The sequence below is a fragment of the Haliotis rufescens genome, unplaced genomic scaffold (genome assembly GCF_023055435.1).
Source record: "Haliotis rufescens isolate VD_foot unplaced genomic scaffold, xgHalRufe1.0.p SCAF_1, whole genome shotgun sequence".
NCBI lineage: Eukaryota > Metazoa > Mollusca > Gastropoda > Lepetellida > Haliotidae > Haliotis > Haliotis rufescens.
This window is the reverse complement of record NW_025963779.1, coordinates 17,465,456-17,486,673: the sequence shown is the minus strand read 5'-3', so window position 1 is coordinate 17,486,673 and position 21,218 is coordinate 17,465,456. Positions and strand designations below refer to the sequence as shown.

Here is a 21,218-nt window from a genome sequence, read left to right as displayed (position 1 = left end):
AGAGATGTGACAATAATGACCTTTTCCAATCTCTGGATAAACCAGCAGCCAGTGTTTGTGGTCAGTTGTATAATATAATAATTTTATTATATAAATGGGGCCTTCCGCTGACACGATCTGCTTCCTTTTGTACACTCTCACCCGCCTGCAGGGACATGTATTAACGGACTGTAAAGATGAGTGTCGATAAGAAAACAATAGCTGAAGAATATAACACGCATTAGGTAGGTAGTCTAGCGGCCATATTGCTCGTGCAGCACATGCCATAGCTTTACGACCATCCGCTCTACCAGTTATTATAATAGAAGGCACCGGTAGGGTCAGCACAAAGTTCATGCAGGGCACATTTGACACGGCCTCGTTTCATTACTTTATTTCATACCTTTTGAGGTACAATCGAGCATGGCCTTTCTACGAAGATTTCAAAGGGATTCATATGTCTCTTGCTCAAAAAGTTGTTTCATCTGGGTTACAACCTTAATGCCTCAGTAACACTTTCAAAACTTTTTATGGTAGACATCCCTGTGAAGGACGTTTCAAATTTGACGCATCAGTGACAAAAAATATGTCCGATGCAATTCCCTATTTTACTTGTTAGTGACGCTAATCTGTTCACGCGTTTGTTCGGGTGATTGACTTGCCTTTGCACGTGTTTATGACGGTGCCACCGGAGGCAGGATACGCTCACCTTTTCGCGAACACCTGGTCCCACTTGCACAAAACGATCTTAGCGCTAAGATGATCGTAACTCCCGTAATAGGCTTACAATAGTATTAGCGCTAAGATCGCTTTGTGCAAGTGGGTCCAGGTATAATCACTAATTGATAGTGATTCATAACTACATGATTGTGATATAGTCGTATTTTACTCTTTTAGTAGATATTTCTTATGACTATGGACATGTTAACGTTATATTTACTAAATCTCGACAAACGCCACCACTATATATCATATCAGATGTGTAGTCACGGATAATGGGCGAAGCTAGTGTCTACAAACCCATGAAGTAATGATGATGGGTATATGTTGGTTTCATGGATTCATAGATACATGTACCCGATGTGAACCGATGTAATCCCGGTGTCGAATAGTGTTTGTTTGTTTGTTGTTTAACGCCGCACTCAGCAATATTCCAGCTATATGACGGCGGTCTGTAAATAATCGATTCTGGACCAGACAATCCAGTGATTGACATCACGAGCATCGATCCACGCAATTGGGATACGATGACAAGCATCAACGAAGACAGCGAGCCTGACCACCCGATCCCGTTGGTCGCCTTTTACGACAAGCATGGGTTGCTGAAGATCCCAGAGGGAAACTCAATTCAACCAAGACAGCGAGCTTAACCACACGATTCCGTTAGTCGCCTCTTACGACAAGCATAGTCCCCTTTACGGCAGGCATGGGTTGCCGAAGACCTCGTCTCACCCGGATCTTCACGGGCAATGTGTCGAATAGTAAATAACTACTATACCCCGTGGGTATTCCGGGTTAGAATTGATCAACCTAAATCTGATTTATCTCTTGAAGGAAAACATTTATCTGCTATGGTTCCTTATCGGCACTATCGGCATAGTTGGTTGGTTGGTTTGTTGTTTAACGCCGCACTCAGCAATATTCCAGCTATATGACGGCGGTCTGTAAATAATCGAGTCTGGACCAGACAATCCAGTGATTGATATGAGCATCGATCCACGCAATTGGGATCGATGACATGCATCAACCAAGTCAGGGAGCCTGACCACCCGATCCCTTTAGTCGCCTTTTACGACAAGCATAGTCACCTTTAAAGCAAACATAGGTTGCTGAAGACCTATTCTACCCCGGAATCTTCACGTGTCCACTATCGGCGTATATGTCATTCTATGCCCAAGGTCACTCCCTTGATGACCATGCGAATGCGGGTTTGATGAGTACACATCATATACTTGTTATTGTATCCACGGCAGATGGGTCACAGTGGGAAGATATACATGCAAACAGAAATACCGGCATGTCGGATTCCTTTGAACTGATGATATGGACCCCTTACAACACCGTGTGGCATTCAGAACTCTACGTCTAGGGAAGGCCATTAGCTCTGACCAAATACAAGATACGCTGACTCAAAATACGACACAAATGAAGGACTTGGACTTAGGACCGAACGACGCAGCAGTCACTTTCTTAGAAAGCCAGCATAAAGAATAGTCGGTAGGAGTTAATACGAGTGAGATAGCACATCTGTCATTGACGACTGCAGATGTAGATTTGTCATTGACCATGCAATCATCGTTATGTGTATGTTCAGCTACCAACACTGCCGCCGAAGACGAAATGATGACCATTTACACTTAACAGCTGACGACACTATGTCACCGTCTTAGACACTAAGGAATTTGTTTAATGTCAAAGACTTAGAAATCGACATACAAAATGGCGGCATTTATCAAATTGGCGGACATGAGGTCCAAATATATTCCACAGATGTTCAATGAGGTAACTGTCAGGATATTTAGTTGCCCAAGTCTATACATAGATGTTCCCAGTCCTAAATTATCCATTGACACACAAGCTGCGTGTTGGCGGGCGTTATCCCGTTCGATTATTCTGATGACAAGTCGTAGGCGCCGAAAGTAAAACCACTTGCGTCAAGACCTGATCACGATAACCCTGTGAGTCGATCACCACTATGGTTGCGTCCGACCCGGTTGTACTGGATTATGGTAGACTACAGGAAGTCTCCATGCACGATTCCAGCCATTTGTTTGTTTGTTGTTTAACGCCGCACTTAGCAATATTTCAGTTATATGACGGCGGCCTGTAAATAATCGAGTCTGGACCAGACAATCCAGTTATTGACATCATGAGCATCGATCAACGCAATTGGGATACGATGACGTGCATCAACCAAGACAGCGAGCCTGACCACCCGATCCCGTTAGTGGCCTTTTACGGCAAGCATGGGTTGCTGAAGACCTATTCTACCCCGGAAGGAACCTCAATTCGCCACGAAACCTTGTGGGATATCAATGATACATGCCAACGTAATGGCGAGGATGTCTGCCCGATTCTTATACGGATATGTATCACCTGACGACGAATTCCAATTTCAACCAATTGCTCGCAGTTTGATCACCTAATTGCCCGTGGATGATGGTCCTAAACTCTTGATGCTTGAAGTTGAATTTATCCCTTAATGTTCGGTTGTTTTTTTACGTCTACTATGACAATACCGCATTTTTACATCACGGGATTGCTATGCAAATTTTTTATCCAGCAAATTTCACGCTAAGTGCTTTGCTGCGATCAGTGGCAGCATGCCGGTGTGAGTCCTCCGACCTAATCCTGCCTACTGCTTACCATTAGTATTTGTCTCTCCTGTTAGAGTGAGTGAGTAGGGTTTAACGCCGCTTTTTAACAGTATTCCAGTTATATTGCGCCGTGTCAGCTTAATGTGGGAGGAAACTCCGAAGTGATGCAGGTCTCAGACTTCGGTGAAACCCACGAGCACGGGTATGTTGCTGACAAACCAAGAAACATAATCGGGACGAACCGGGATTCGAACCCACAATCATAGGTCGTGCCCAATTGACGCAACTCTGCACAGCGAATCGCGACGCCTTAGGCGACTGGGCCACCCGTGCCCCCTCTCCCGTTAGACCATCAGAAAGCAATAGTGAGTGAGTGAGTGAGTGAGTGAGTGAGTGAGTGAGTGAGTGAGTGAGCTTGGTTTTAGAAATATTCCAACAATACCACCGCAGTGAATACCAGCAATGGGCTTCACACATTGTACCCATGTGGGGAATCGAACCCGGGTCATCGACGTGACGAGCGAACGCTTTAACCACTAGGCTACCCCACCGCCCCAAGAAGGCAATAACTCCCATCAGTACCTTACATGGCAATTCATAGGCGAGTCATGTTTAAAACACTTTTAAGTATTGAAAAGTATTTACGCGTTGGTGACCCTTCAAAACATTTGAGATCATCCTATTCTAGATTTAGATGATAGAATGGTAATGATAGATGCCGTATGTCACGCTAGCTTAGAGGCTCTTTTGCTGTTGAAGATGAATAATTATTGCACATTTTCAATGTATGTCACTCCTACTCCGTATTGCGAAACAAGTTTATTGTAAAGTATTTTAGCACCGGTAAATATCCAACATTTATCTGTTGTATTCCTAGCATGTAGAGTAAGAACATTGAAGTTATCAGAAGTGTCAGTCTATTCCTATATAATGTAAATAAAAAATAGAAACACACGATCGTTTACATGATATAAAATTCGTATGTATGATCAAGCTTTTGTTTTTAATTTATGCCGGAGGCCTTGTACTGAATAAACCTGTCTGTCTGTAAGCGTGGGGGTATTCATGTTTAACCGTAAAAGCAGCCCCTTTCTCCTCCACACACACGTCGTTATGAGTGCAATAACCTTGAACGAGACGTTAAACCCCATTTCACCTCGCTTCTCATAGTTACCAGCTGTTTCTCCCTAACTACACTAATTCCGAAGGACGTCAAGACGCCATTAAGTCTTACAGCGCTTGAAGACAACACCTACACTATTGACATAACAGCTAGTAAATATGTTAATCGCCTCCACATCTTCTTAACCTACTCGTACCCACTCGCGCCTCCCTACAACTACCCCTACCCCTACCCTACCCCAACACACTCAGCCTTTTCCAGAGCGATACGAGTGGCTTTCACCAAGTGCCTCAATAGTTCATCAACACCAACAACAAGTGTGCTGTTTTGTTTATGGTACATGTTGAAATACAATGTACAGTATTCAAATGGACCCGGTGATCTGAAGGCGGCTTTGAATAATCGAGTTTCAACCAGACGCTACCGTGGTTGATGGAACCTATGTAACGGGGATATAACGGAGGTAAGATGACACACTGTCATGTCCTCCATTGTTACCACCCGATCCCCATTCAGTCATTTACTCCGACAGTATTAAAAAAAATGGCGAACCACAAACCGGAAGTATATTACGTACACGTGTTCCCATGGGCTTCTACAGTGACGGTATATATATATATTTTTAAATAACTAAGCATTCAACACCTGTTACATGTACATGGGTACACAGTCTGGCCTTAAAGCAGCAATAAAAACAAAACATTTGACAGGCTTAGCCAGCTCCTTTTCCGAGTACAGGAAGCTAAACACACCACCCCCAGTTCCGCACCAAATTGAAAGATCTGTGATCACATTCAGCATTAGTCATCATGATAAAAAAAAAGACCGCACTAAATATAGAAAGACATGGTCATTTTTAAGGACTGGATTGATGTACATTTCAAAAACATAAAAATCTGATAGAAAATCATCCAATCACAGTAAACTGCACATAGGTCACATCGCAACGTCAGTGGCGGAGAGTAGTGGGATGGGTGACCGTGTTCAACAGCTTGACGCCTGAGATTTTCTAGGGCTTTGGTCCTGCCCTACACTGAAACCTAGGTATTACGTTGTGTCTCTATTGGCAAGAGACTTACCTCTGTTCAGCCAGGAGTGAATGGGTACGTGGCTGAATGAGAGGGTATTGTGAGTGTCACCCTCTGTGAGTGAGTGAGTGAGTGTCTGATATGGCGGCTTGGCCTGAAAAATCCCCAGGAAAGAGAAAGACATTTGAGTGCACACTGCTCCAAAGACATGGGGAATAATAATTAAGAGCTATGCACATTCCTTGGTGAATGGAATCTAATGTATTTGTAATGGATCTTCATTTGGTACACGACTTTGGTAGGGTCTCTGTGGGAAACCAGCAATTCTATGTGAAGGTCTTATGTACAATACAGTATACTACGGTTATAACGAACTCAAAATGACTGCTTATTTTAGTTCGTTAAAATCGAAGTTCGTTATAAGCATATTTTCAGCATTTATACAGCAATGGCCGGGACATGAAAACAATTCGTTATATCCCTCAGTTCGTTATAAGCGTGTTCGTTATAAACGTAGTTTACTGTATATCGTACTTATTTTGAATAATAAAGTGTCGGCTGAGCTTCGGAAACATGACAATTACATATGTCGACTTCACTGGTGTCACCTTGCTGGACAATTTTGCACTGAAAATCTATTAATGTGTATGTCGCTTTCAATGTAGTGCGTCATAAACGTTAGGTTGCGTGTCACATGTGTGACATGAAAATAACATGTTGTTTTACAGCTGTCGCATACACGGAGGTTTAAAAATACTAATCAATTGTGCTTTGCGTAGAGTGAACGATTCAGACTCTGAAACAGCTGGGGTTAATACGTGAAAACATTCCAGAACGACCTTAACCCTTGCAATCCTCAAATCATCAGGTAAATTGAGCCAGTGAACGAAAACGGATTTAGATTGAACAAATTGGAAGGCACACGTGTATAAAGAGAACGCCATTGCACATATAAGTTTCCCTTTCCTTTCGCCTATTTCTGAAACAACTGTGAACTCTCGATTCTCGAGGAGTTCCATTTGGCTTTGAACTGCTCTTCAGATATATCGCGGCGTGTCCGCTTAATGCGGAAGGAAAACCTGAAGTGACATAAGTTTATTTATAACTTGCCCGTGAAGAGATCACCCGTTTAATAAACATACAGCTGTATTACACATTGTGTAATACCAAAACGCGTGCTTTTGTACTCTAGGAACACGTTTCACGAACAAATATTGAAAGCTCTCAACATCCCTTGGCTTATTCAACGACATTGGGTGTGGAGTTGATAGATCACTGAGAGGAGCTTATGCACACTCGATAACCCCAGCAACCTTGTTGCTAGGCTGACGTTACATGGCATTGTTTCGCCGATGGATCTTGCAACAAAATTCCACAAATTACGTCATCGGGTATTGTGACGTTATTGTAAACTTTGAGGTGCAAGGTCCGTTCCACAAGGCGATCTTATTGTAGCGCCACGACAGTCGTTAGTCTGTTAAAGTATGTGAGTTGCGATAGTCTTAGCCCTACGATAAATTTGTGAATTCTAAAGGTGGATCGTTGTATGGTATTAAATTCATACCTTTCAACTTTTGACGTGTTTGAAGTATTATTCTGTTAAACTCAATTGGACTATGCCGTGGATCGTGTAGGTGTCAGCATATTATTACTCAACAGTATAATTCTAAAAACGTTATAAATGGCAAGTAATAAATAAAATACTAAACTCGCTCCCGTGTAAAACCAATTTTATGAAACTCGTGGTAAGTTGTGGATCTGACTCGCTTTCGCTCGTCAGATACCACAACTATTCACTCGTTTCATAAAATTTGTATTACACGGGAGCTCGTTTAGTATTCTATATTTAGCCGCTTCTCTCATCCTTAAAAGCTCCCCCGTGGGGATTCCGGATTGACATATATAGGTCCCCAGCAACCTTTGTCGGTCGTAATGGACTGGTGCTCAGGGTCGGTGACTTCAGTAATAGCATGTCGTTGTACCCCGACGGCATGGGTCGTTGTTTACAATATCAATCACTGGATTGTCTGGTCCAGACTCGATTATTTACAAGCCGCCGTCTCAGATATTGCAGAGTGCGATGTTAAATAACTAACTAACAATAAAAAAAAGACGAAAACACGTAATTAGGAGACTGGTTCGCCTCTCCCAGTCAGATTAAGAAGGTTATAGAGTACTCGACCTCTACACAAGGGCGGGTCCATTAGCGTGTGTACGTACGTGGATCTCGACACAGTGAAGAATATACACTTTCTGTGATACGAGCGAAGACATGTAGTTTAAGATAACAGCTTCAGTAGGTTTTTTATCTTGTTTCGCGAATCTTGCCAGCTTCAAGTTTCACAAAATAAAAAAAAAAATAAAACACCTGTGATATCTCTCTAGGGCGTTCTGCGTTTGGAGGCAGTAAAACGTAAACAGCTACAGAAGTGTTTTCTCACATCATCGTTATTTGAATCATCAGTTCTTTTATTTTTTTTTGTTAGTTTGTTGTTTAACGCCGCACTCAGCAATATTCCAGCTATATGACGGCGGTCTGTAAATAATCGAGTCTGGACCAGACAATCCAGTGATTGACAGCATGAGCATCGATCCACGCAATTGGAATCGATGATATGTATCAACCAAGTCCGCGAGCCTGACCACCCGATCCCGTTAGTCGCCTTTTACGGCAAGTATGGGTTGCTGAAGACCCCGGAATCTTCACGGGTCAATAACAACACACCGGTCCTCAGGCGAGATGTGCGGACGAAGATGACACTCGTATTTTCAGCTGTCTATTTTACTGCTGAATTGATCTACAGAACATTAACGTTATCACTGAATATGCAAAATTTCTTCACGAAGTCAAAGATAAAGTTTAACCTTTTAGTAAATGTATATAAATGTACTTTTACTCGATGTAAGGTTGTAACATTGTGATATGTGTGTTTAATATGTATTGTTTGATTTTGGCTATAAAAATGTTATTCGTGCTCTGAATGAAATTTGTACAAATAAATTCACTTGTTATACTGTAGAAATCGCTGTCTTGAACATGGGCTTTTGAAAGTTCCTCAGTTGCAAACATTGTAGCCATTACAATATTGTTACCCCCACAAAAGAAGCACATACAAGTAGAAAATGATATTCATCGTCTGTACCTCGATCATATAAAGGACAGTTTCTCATGCATATATCGATTGTTTTGCCACCAACCTTCATTATTTCTCATCCGTAAACATCTTCCCGAGGCAAGAGAGTTTATTGACTATAAAAGTCCAGTTTCCACCCTTGCCGAACTAGGCTGGAATTACTGGGCTCGATCGTGGCGCCACCAGTGGCTATTACGAGTTATGTCCCTTCTAAGCCTCTCCTGTGGACCAATCAGATTCCACCTCTCATATCACTTGCATTTACTTCAAACAAAATGGCGGCGCCCAGCCAAGGCGATCTGATCAATAATCTAAGATCTATATTGTAATATAACGGATCTTACATCGCGAAGTGCATCAAATCAGGTGAGCATATTGATTAAAAACATGACACGATTTGGAAAATATCTGTTGACAACGTGTTTGCGTTGCACATGCTTTGCAAATCCTGCAATCGACCGAAATCCCCACGACGAACCGGATTTCGATTTCGTTGCGCGATTTTGATTGGACTGTGCACAGACTCGTTAGTCCAGCCAAAATATAACTCCACTATACCAGTCTAGTTCGGCAAGGATGGAAACTGGACTTTCTACGACAGTTTACTCTCTCGCCTCGGGAAGATGATCCGTAACATTTATCACCACTCGCCCTTTTCCGTAAACTGCAAGAAGGCTCGTCCTACTATCGACGAATGCTATGTGCGAAAACACGACAAACCAATCAAAATGCGCGCATAACTTCAAGTTTTTCGGTCAAAGAATCCCTCAGGAATATTGTTTTTATCATAAATATGTCTTGCATCTAAAAATATACCAAAGATACAGTTATATTTGTTCAATCATACTGTATAATACCGCATGTCCCGATGTGCTTGAAATTGCATCCGAAATTACATAAAATATGGGGAAATATATGTGAATCATTACGCAACGAGTTGACAATTCTTTTAGTTATGCCCCTTTGCGCTTGGACGGAAACCGGTCGCGAAAATGGCCACGAGAGGGGCACGAGTCGCTATTCGGCATGTCCCGGAATATCACGAGTTGGTCACGAATTGATCCGTAAAAGACCCCCTCTAATCTTCACTAAATTATTTCGAAGCTTTAATTAGCTAATTGAAAAAGATGCTTTTCTGGTTCTAAAAGAACTTTTATATTCTCTATAACGGTTATATCTTGAACTGTTATTCATAGTAGATATCAAATTTTGAAGACACATAATAGTATTTCTTTACGAAAGTCTAGCTGTACCACAGCATCCCCTATAATACATATACTTCCATGCTGTAATTAAGCTAGGTCAGTAGACAGTAGACGTGATACCCCCTGCAACCTTTTACTGTAATCTTAGAAGCCAACCCAGATTATTTTTTTAAACATTTGTTCAAGAAAATCCTGGAAAAAATAATTTTGCAGCCTGTTTTACCCCAAATAAATAATTGTTTGCTGAAATATAAATTGTTCAGGTGCCCATTTCAGAGACACTATCTCAACAGACACCGATAGGTCAGATTTGTTTAAAGGGCATCATGAAAACCCACGACATTTGGTATTAAGTTATCTTGTATGTTCTGTGAATTTTGAGCGACAAACGCCAGATTCTTCCAGACTATATTTACTAGTACTGATGGGAGTTTCCACACATTCGGGGTAAACTCGTGGTTAAAGCGTTCAATCGTCAACCGAAAGCCCGGGAGTTCCCGTCGTGATGTTGTTGGAATTTGCAAAAAGCGGTGTAAAACCATATTCCCTCACTTACTCACATGTATATACCTGTGTATGAATACAGTAATGGTCAATGAATACCCCAAATTAACAGGAGCAATGTCCCAGTTTATGAAATGGCACTAATTACAATGTTTAAACCAGTGTTGAAAATATAAGTGCCTGTAAAATTCGTCATTAAATAATGAACTACATTTAACATTGGAGAAAGCAAGGATGAAACCAGACACCATTGATGATACCAGGCCCTCTAGAATCCGGGAATCCGTTAACGGACATCTTTCAAGATACAAGGCCCTCTAGAATCCGGGTATGCGTTACCGGACATCTTTGAAGATACCAGGCCCTCTAGAATCCGGGTATCCGTTAACGGACATCTTTGAAGGTACCAGGCCCTCTAGAATCCGGGTATCCGTTACCGGATATCTTTGAGGATACAAGACGCTCTAGAATACGGGTATCGGTTACCGGATATCTTTGAAGATACCAGGCCCTCTAGAATCCGGGAATCCGTCATCGGATATCTTTGATGATACCAGACACTCTAGAATCCGGAAATCCGTTACCGGACATCTTTGAAGATACAAGGCCCTCTAGAATCCGAGTATCCGTTACCGGACATCTTTGGTGATACCAGACACTCTAGAATCCGGAAATCCGTTACCGGACATCTTTGATGATACCAGACCCTCTATAATAGGGTATCCGTTACCGGACATCTTTGAAGATACCAGACCCTCTATAATCCGGGTATCCCTTACCCGATTTCTTGATGATACCCATGCGTATATCCGTAGATGTAAACATCAGTGGATCCCTATTGTAAATCCCTACTAAGGCCTTTGGCTGAAAAGTAACCTTCCAGATTGCAGGATAACCATGATGACCTTTGACCTAAACAGTTACCATTAGCAGGGGATGGGTTCTGTCGGAGCAACACAATTTGACAACTCACAAATTCTAAAACATTTATATGCCTGCCGAACGTGAGCTATATATTTTTTCATAGGTGTTCGGGAACAAAGCCCATATTCAGATATATCTGATAATGGCTCTGTCGGGATGTACGACATTGCTTCACTCAGTATAATAATTGCTTCATTTAATGACACCATTACCGGAATCGCTTTGTATTTATGTTCTGTGTAGTCCGTATACAAATGACGCAGCGAATGGTTATAATTAGTCGGTTTATACGGCGAACGAAACCATGCCAGGTGTGTGCTGATAAAACCCCTAACCTCAGCAGAAACACTATAAAGATGAACAGCTCCATTTTTAACCGAGTAAGCACACACATCTGTTGCGCGAACAGAAAACTATAGCCCCTTTGCCAAGAAATTAACAAATGTTTACTGTCTAAATGAATGTTAATTTCTGGCATAAATACTCCCCCTGTAAACAAAGAACTGGGATGAGTCGAGAAGACATCCTTGGCTTACGTCAACAGCCACGCATGTGGTGCTTAGGCAAGGGGCTATGCTCAGATGCCGACAGTTTGCAAGTGGCTCTTTAGTTTTACTGGTATCTGGAGAGGAATTTAGAGCTTCAGTAATAAATATTTGTCCTGTCTGCAAATGAGGATACATTTGAAGATTGAGAAATCAGTGGTGCTGTCTGACATCGTCACCGTTAACTGCGAACCACCAACAACGCTGTGAAGTCTGCACACGTTCCAAGTAGACGTTGAACTGTGTCTAATGTTACTGCTATTATTTGCGTCACTGGTTTAGGTTTGTCTTAAGTAAATTAAAAAAGCAATACTTAATATAATGCTAGCGTTTGCAAGTCAGGGTCATCGTCGCTATATGGCTGAAATAATGTCAATGAAACGTTAAATTTAACTCACTCCCTCACTCACTCACTTGAGACTTTGACACAGTATTAGGTCAGGATTAATGTGCAAGAAAAAGCGACAGAAGCTATTTTACTTTGTTACACAGTGGTTCTGCTTGGTAATATGATCTCCGTTATCTGTCTTAAAGATGCACCATCCAAAGGCCCCTCTGCACAAGGACCAGCACTGAGCCTGTTAATGGAATGTCATTTTGTGACTTGAAACACCACAATCTCTGCCCAGATCCGAGCGAATTCTGACCAGTGGAGGACATGGTAATTTCAATCTCGATTGTTCGATTCCGAGTTTATCATAATAAGCTTCCGTACATTTGGGGTAGACTCGTGGTTAAAGCGTTCAATCGTCAAAGCCCGGGAGTTTCCGTCGTGATATGGCTGGAATTTACGACAAGCAGCGTGAAACCATATCCGCTCAATTACTCACATGTTGGGATGTGTATGAATACAGTAATTGTCAATGAATACCCTAAATTAACAGGAGCAATGTCCCATTCTCTGAAATGGCACTATTTACAATTACCAGTGTTGAAAATATTTATAAGCACCTGCCCGTCGGCCCGTGTCTGGTAGATCTCATGTCGGGCCAGTCGTTTCAATTTACTTAAGACATACCTAAACAAGTGACTCAAATAGTAGCAGTAACATCAGAAACAGTTCAACGTCTACTTAGAACGTTTGCAGACAACACAGCGTTGTGAGTGGTTCGCTGTTAACGGTAACGATGTCAGACAGAACCACTGTAGTTAAGATTTATCAATCTTCAAATGTTTCTCATTTGCAGTCAGGACAAATATTTATTACTTAAGCTCTAAATTCCTTTCCAGACACCAATAAAACTAAAGAGCCACTTGCTAAAAAGCGACAAAAGCGGTTACAATAATCATAAATAAAGCGATAAAACCTTTTACATAATCAAAACAAATCTCGATCATAATAAGCATGTGTTTATGAATCATTTTCAAAGGGAGATGATACCAGGTGTTCGTGAAAAGGTGAAAGTATCCTGCCCACATGTGCACCCGTCATTAACACATGCAAAGGCAAATCAATTGTCTACCCGAAACACACGTTAACGTATGGTACAAGTCAAAATATGGAATTGAATTGGACATAATTGCTGTCACTGGTTGATGTAAGGGACACAACCACGTCGATATCTATACGTTTATGGCGACCCAAGAAGATCCGGGGTAGACTAGGTCTTCAGCAACCCATGCTTGCCGTAAAGGGGACTATACTTGTCGTAAGAGGCGACTAACAGGATCGGGTGGTCAGGCTCGCTTACTTGGTTCATGCATGTCTTCGTATCCAAATTGCGTGGATCGGTGTTCATGATGTCAGTCACTGGATTGTCTGGTCCAGACTTGATTATTTACAGACCGCCGTCATAAAGTTGTAATATTGCTGAGTGCGGCGTTAAACAACAAACAAACAAAACGTTAGTGGCTGGTCTTTTGGTGTTCTGCAATGTGCACGGATATTCCTTTACGTCAGTCAGCAATATTCCAAATCAATGACTTTACATCAAGGAAACGTGACAAAGCAAAACATTTGTTGGCAGCGTTTGCAACGACCAACATCGCCAGAGTACGACGATACTCCGCCGGCCAGGTATCACATTGCATTAATTCTGTCTTAAGAATGGAAACTGCATGACTATGTACAGAGACACTGTTGTGAGTCCCACAACGCTCTAATATTTCATTGTGCTATGTCAGCATCATATGACTAAAGTATCAAGTGAGTCAAATTGGTCACGTTTAAGTGTCAACAAAGGCTTCATCGTTCTTGGTTAGTACATGTATCAATTTAAAAAAATAATAATTAAAAACCCTGAATTTTTTTTTTCATATTTCAAGTGGTTAACTTTTAAATTCAAAATCATACAATATAGGTTTTTACCTGACTGTCATCTTCCAAACCATCTGCCTCGGATGATTACAAACATTGTAGATAATGTGTTTGAGATTATATAAAAATCCTTACCCGTTAATTGCCTGACAAGGCAGAAGATAAACGTACCCTTTTCGCAATCATGAAGTATTTAATCTCTGATCAGCCTTGGGTTTTAGACCGCCTCCGTGGTCTTGTGGTAGAGCGTCCGCCCGGAGAGCGGAAGGTCCAGGGTTCGATCCCGGGCCGCGTCATACAAAAAGACGTTAAAAGATTGTACTTGTTGTTACCCTGTCTGGCGCTCGGCATTAAGGGGCTAAAACAAGGACTGGTCGGCTCGGAGTCAGTATACTGTGTCTGAGTGGGGTATTCATGTTAAACTGCGGCATGGTATCTCAGTGAGCTAGCACTATAAATCGGCATCAGTCCGGACTAGTACAAGCAGCCACACACACACATACACGTGCATGCACGTCGCTATATAAGTGCAATAATCTTGGACGCGACGTTAAACCCAATTTCACCTCACCTCACCTTGGGTTTTATTTCATCCTCTTTCATATCGGATACTTACTGGTCACTATATAAAGTTTAGATTAAAAAAACTCGTTTTTTATCTTCTTTTATCTTTACAACCGTTCCGAAATCTAATTAACCTGAAAACATGTTCCCATGACCTTACTGGCGTGTTGAGATACGTAGTCGAGGTTTTCGTAAACAGTGTTGACCCTTGCAAACAGCTTACGGTGATATGAATCACAATGGCCATAAATCGTGACTTTGGGAATGAAAGAACCAATTCATACCCTGCCATGTGGATCTCATCAGCGTTATCAGCCTCGTCAAGTCGAATATAAGGAACGCGTAATTCAGTGGCATTAGGGAAAAGTCTATAGTCATAGACGGATACTGCGCGAGGCAGTTGCACGTGCAATGCTGTTGCACGTGTTTTGCGCTGCCGTTGTCGTCTGCTGCGGCGGTGCGAGCGCGTTCTATATACCGCCACCTGGTGAGAGGAAAGTGTCATGCTATCAGTCAGACGATTCGTCCCAGTCAGTGTACAATTTTACGATTAATGACCTTCAATCGGGGACGCCAACGAGTCTGTCACAGTTTCGGTAAGTTAAACTCTCGATTTCAAAAATTACTTACGAACGAATTTCGAATCCTCGCAAATCCGGATGCCGTTAGGCAGCACTCTGGATGTCTTGAAATGTTTATCTGGTATGCGGATGCCAATATTTCATTGTCGAATTTATTGTTTCGTCTCTTTTGCGGGCAAAGAGTGACAAATCACTAAAATATTTGTATTAGACGCATGAGCACGCATGACCATGCAATCTGTGAGACAATACCAGTCTAATGTACTCGTACTAGCCATGTACATTGATGCGAGTCAAAGTTTTTAAGATGGATGCCAAGACAAATTAAGTGGCATGCCGGATGCCCAGACGGTGGGGGTTGGCACCCTCTTAAGTATGATTTAGACTTACATGAGGTTTCACTAGGACGTGAAGACTTGCTGAAGTGCATTTTGTAATGCCATAGAAATATTCAAATTTCTCACCTACGCCATCTCTATTTTCCTTCAAAATATTATCTACAACCAAATGTCCATAAGTTTAATATTCTTTTATCTACAACCAACACAAAGTTGATTATTAATATCGCTAAATATCTGTATCACAGTAAAGAAGAGAGAACACGTATTTTATCATTGTGACTGTTGCCCTAAATATGCCATACATTTTGTACAAAGGGCCTGTGGCCTGTACTGTACTGAATAAAGAATTCAAAGAAATTAGCTTACAACTAATGTGTGTCGTGGATATTGCGTCTGCACGGAGAGCGGAAGATCGTTGGTTCGATCCCGGGCCGCGTCATACCAAAAGGCGTTTATTAAAAGATGGAACTTTTTACATTATCTGGCGCTCGGATATTAATGGGATAAAACAAGAACTGGTTGGCTCGGAGTCAGTATACTTTATCTTTGTGGGATACTAGTATATATGTTTAACGTCCGTGGCATGAATGGATATGGCCATGCCCCTGGACTGCGGACTATCTGCATGGAACGTGATAAAAACCAGTCTAGATTTCATTGATCAAAATTGCCAAATCCATATTATATAAAAATATTAAAAGAGCGAAATCCATGTACGTATGGTATGGACACAGACTTATACCCATGAATGTATGCAAGGCTCCTTGTAGAGATGTGTAAAGGAAACTAAGGGAAAGTTAAATTGTCACCAATGGCAATAATTTGCATGAATCTTAGAAGTTTTAGCGATGCTTGCAGAATATCGTTTTTGTGATACTTGAATGAATACGCATGTACATGTATGTATCTATTGTCAAGTCCATCAGATATTAAGCCAAACTGTTTCCCTCTCATTGTGTTTACAGATCATTTGCCTAAATCGCACATGCATTCAAACTTGCATTGCCGCTATGACAGAGAGCCTATCCGAGTTGGGTAAACTTATCATAAACATATTTTTGTGTAAAATATACTTAGCTCCATTACCCGTACAACCCAGAGTTGGCAGTAAATAATTTTGTTTGTTGTTCAACACCACACTCAGCATTTGTCCAGCTTGATGACGGAGGTCTGAAAATAATCGAGCCAGATAATCCTGTGATTTGCATCATACGCACCGTTCCACGCTATGTTGGAGTACGATGCCTTCAACCAAGTCAACAAGCCTGACCACCCGATCCATTTTGGTCTTACAATAGCATTGCAAGACATGCGTTTAACTGATTTTCCATCAATTAATGAGACATTAACACTAACATCGGCTCACAGAAAATATCAGAACAAAACTGCAATTGAAAAAACCTAACATTTTCATATCTTACGTATGTACGCATTTCAATGTGGGAACAACTTGATCCTAACGACAATCGGTACACAGTGCCTGGGGGCCTGATACTGTACGTTGTGTCTACCTAGCGGTACTGATGTTCCTGAAGTGTGTCTATCATGTCACGCACAAGTAATGTCATTTATGCTGGGTAATAGTTTATTAGAGTTTGCACGAATCGATTTGTCCCGATTAATTGGCTCCCGGACCAATGGTTATTGAATAGACCTTTGGGACTGGACGTACTATTAAGGTTATAACCGAACTGAGGGGTCCGCGGCAGGATGATGGGTCGTTAGTGCCTCTGTCTGAGCCAATAACATTGGAATTTAGTAGCAACAATGTTATGATTGGGGTGAGTGTGGTTTTACGCCGCTTCCAGGAACATCACAGCAGGGGACACCAGAAATGGCTTCACACATTGTACCCATGTCGGGAATCGAACCCGGATCTTCGGCGTGACGAGTGAACGCTTTAACACTGGGCTACCCGACCGCCCCTGTTTATGATTTTGTTTTAGTTTGGTTAGTCACAATGTTGTGACTGGGGTGGTTAGTCACAATGTTATGATTGGGGTTGTTGGTTAGTCTCAATGTTATGATTTGGGTCGGTTAGTCACAATGTTAGGATTGGGGTTGGTTAATCGTAATGTAAGGATTGGGGTTGGTTAATCACATTGTTATGATTGGGGTTGGTTTGTCACAGTGTTATGATTGGGGTTGTTGGTTAGTCTCAATGTTATGATTTGGGTTGGTTAGTCACAACGTTATGATTGGTTTGGTTAGTCACAATGTTACGATTGGGGTTAGTTAATCCTAATGTTAGGGTTGGGGTTGGTTAGTCACAATGTTATGATTGTGGTGGTTAGTCACAATCTTATGATTGGGGTTGGTCTCAATGTTACGATTTTGATTGGTTAGTCACAATGTTAGGATTGGGGTTGGTTAGTCACAATGTTAGGATTAGGGTTGGTTAGTCACAGTGTTTGGATTGGTTAGTCACAGTGTTATGACTGGGGTTGGTTAGTCACAGTGTTATGACTGGGGTTGGTTAGTCACAATGTTATGATTGGTGTTGGTTAGTTTCAATGTTAGGATTGGGGTTGGTTAGTCACAATGTTATTATTGGGGTTGGGTAGTTTCAATGCTATAGTTGGGTTTTGTTAGTCACAATGATATCATTGGGGTTGGTTAGTCTCAATGTTATGATTGGGGTTGGTTACTCTTAATGTTAGGATCGGGGTTGGTTAGTCACAATGTTATGATTGGGGTTGGTTAGTTTCAATGCTATAGTTGGGTTTTGTTAGTCACAATGATATCATTGGGGTTGGTTAGTCTCAATGTTATGATTGGGGTTGGTTACTCTTAATGTTAGGATCGGGGTTGGTTAGTCACAATGTTATGATTGGGGTTGGTTAGTTTCAATGCTATAGTTGGGTTTTGTTAGTCACAATGATATCATTGGGGTTAGTTAGTCACAATGTTATTAATGGGGTTAGTTAGTCTCATTGTTATTGGTCACAATGATATCATTGGGGTTGGTTAGTCACAATGTTATTATTGGGGTTAGTTAGTCTCATTGTTATTGGGGCTGGTAATTCTTAATGTAAAATTGGGGCTGGTTAGTCACAATGTTGTAATTGGGACTGGGTTGTCTCTGTGTTACGACTGATCTTGAAACATCTCCTTTTATTTCCGACAAACACTTGACAAGCTAACGAATGCTACACACGGGCTATGTCATGTGTTCAACCATATGTTCCTGTTGTGCCAGAGGCGAGGTGCTGCTGATCGTCAACGTGGCGGGATTCTGAGGGTCAACTCCACAATATTTGGGACTGAATGCATTACAGAGAGAGTTTCGGGGATTCAGGGTTCTTGGTTTCCCGTGTAATCAGTTTGGGAAGGTAAGTTGACCTCAACAAAAAACAAAATCGCAGAACCATAAAAGAATATTTCATCAATGCCTTGTTCCTTGATATTGCACACAAACCTAAGCTTGACCAAAAGCCAACAACCGAAATCTGTTTCCTTATATATGCGCCGCAATACAGTTGACCACGATTATAACGAACACGGATTTAACGAACTATTTCAATAGTCCCGACTGCAGCTCTATACTTTATCATATGAACATCACTTATGGTGATAAACTCTGTAAAACGAACTTATTAATAATTCCCAAAAGACACAAATGTAATTAATTAATCACGTGTATGAAACTATGTGCATGATTCTTCTCTGTGTGATATGTTTACGTTATCATGACGCCGAATTAATTGCACGACGTGACATTAAATTTTGGCTAATCTTTTTTTTTAGCAAGAGCCAGGAGCTAACGCCACCGAGATTCTCAACACGTTGAAGTATGTTCGTCCTGGTGATGGATTTGAGCCGAACTTCAGCATGTTTGAGAAAATCGAAGTAAACGGGGAGAATGAGCATCCACTGTATACATATCTTAAGGTAGGCTGGGTCTTTGACTCACGTTGCACACGCATGTCAAGGTAGTCTGGATCTTTGACTTTGAATTCGCTGTTTAGAGGTACGTCCCTTGGGCACGCCAAAAACCTATGATGGTGGGGTCGAATCCCGGTTCGCCCCGATTATGTTTCTAGGGTGGTGAGCACCATAACCCTACTCGTAGGTTCCACCAAAATGGTAAACGTCTAAGGTCTGCGTCACTTTTGGCTTTCATCCCATATTAAGTTTAGACGCCGTGATATAACTGGAACACTGTTCAAAGCGGAGTTAAACCCATCTCACTCAATCGTCCCAACTAGTTTGACAGGAATACAGGAAACAATAATTTCGCCTAATATTTTGAAAAAATATTTTGTCTCTCATAATCAACAGGTGGCAGAGTGTGATGAGTGGTGATCAGTTTAATCAGTTTTGTTTCATATGATTTTACTACCGCTTCAATCATTCTTTCCAGTAATTCCTGGACAAGTCGAATGTATAGGCCTTCTTGTAGGTTACGAATTAGTTAACTCTATCTCTAGTAATGTCTTTCAATATCCTTCCTTGTTTCTGCTGTAGTCATACTGTGTCGCCACCGTCGACGTCTTCTACACGGAAAGTCCAGGCATCTACTATCAGCCCTACAGAAATTGGGACGTCCGCTGGAATTTTGAGAAGTTTCTCATCAACAAGAAGGGAAGGATCGTGTCCCGGCATCATTACAAGACTTTGCCGGGAGACCTGACCACCGACATCAGGACACTCCTGGAGGAGGGCGTGGACAATGACCACTAGCGACACAGCTGTTCAAGAGCACATCCCCTGTGATGAGAGATGGATATATTCTCCAACACGAACCCGTTTTTGTTCACTATCCCTAAAACAGTGTTCAAATTAATTGTTGAACACTCCCCACCCCTAAATAACCCCACCTATTAACGTGACTTCTTCGCTTTTCTAACTCTTTTGAATCAAATATACTGCAACCTTTAATACTCTGGCAACATCGTAGTTAAACAATGATTGTAAGTTACATCCACTTTGTGTGCATGTTTGCTTTTGGATTCCTTCTAATGACCAGGTTAACTTTCCTTAAAGACATTGAAACGTAAAGGCCGTACTTCAAACTATATGACCTTGACCTTACATACCAATATATTAACCTACCATCTATTTTGTAATATAAGTCACTGTCACTTAATCAATAGTTCACTGATAAAGCGTATTTCAAGGCAGGGATTGACGATATTACCTTCCTGTACAACTCCAGAGACTAAAAACGCCATGTCTATGGGACTTACATTTCAAAGCGTGTATATTCCCAACAATATTCACATACTAAAAGGCTTGATGACGGGAAGATTTGCAACCGGAAATGGGTAATCTCCCCTGACCTCCGTTGCTCTTGGGCGCTTTTCTGCATTCGAGCGTTCTTGAGCAGTGGTGTCTTTTATTGTGGGACTTAGTGTGGGAGTATGCATGCTAGCCAGAATAAATCATTATTTGTTGTCGCCTGTCTTATTCACTTTTATGTTTAGTATATTTCGTGATATTTCGTGACTCTTGCTCAGAAGTTGTTTGATCAAGGTTACATAATTCAAAGCCTCGGTAACACTTTCCGAATGTTTTATGGTAGACATTCCCTTATAGACCTGTACCTTATGTTCCCGTGTTGCTTTTCAGGTGAACAATTAACTTGCCTTTGCATGTATTTGAGACGTGCCACCGGTGGGGTAGGATACGCCCAACGTTTCGCGAACACCTGGTGTTATCATTATTTTATAGTGATTCATAAACACATGATATATACACAGGTGATAAAGTCGGA

General features: G+C 41.5%; 1 protein-coding gene across 1 annotated transcript; it reads left to right on the top strand.

The window, feature by feature from the left end:
* Positions 1-14,927: 14,927 nt before the first annotated feature.
* Positions 14,928-20,898, top strand: LOC124149850 (glutathione peroxidase-like). Its single transcript, XM_046521666.2, has 4 exons — positions 14,928-15,176; positions 18,702-18,834; positions 19,250-19,393; positions 19,970-20,898. Exons 1-4 carry the CDS (start codon positions 14,992-14,994, stop codon positions 20,183-20,185), a joined length of 678 nt encoding a protein of 225 aa, XP_046377622.1. The 5' UTR covers positions 14,928-14,991; the 3' UTR covers positions 20,186-20,898.
* Positions 20,899-21,218: the final 320 nt, after the last annotated feature.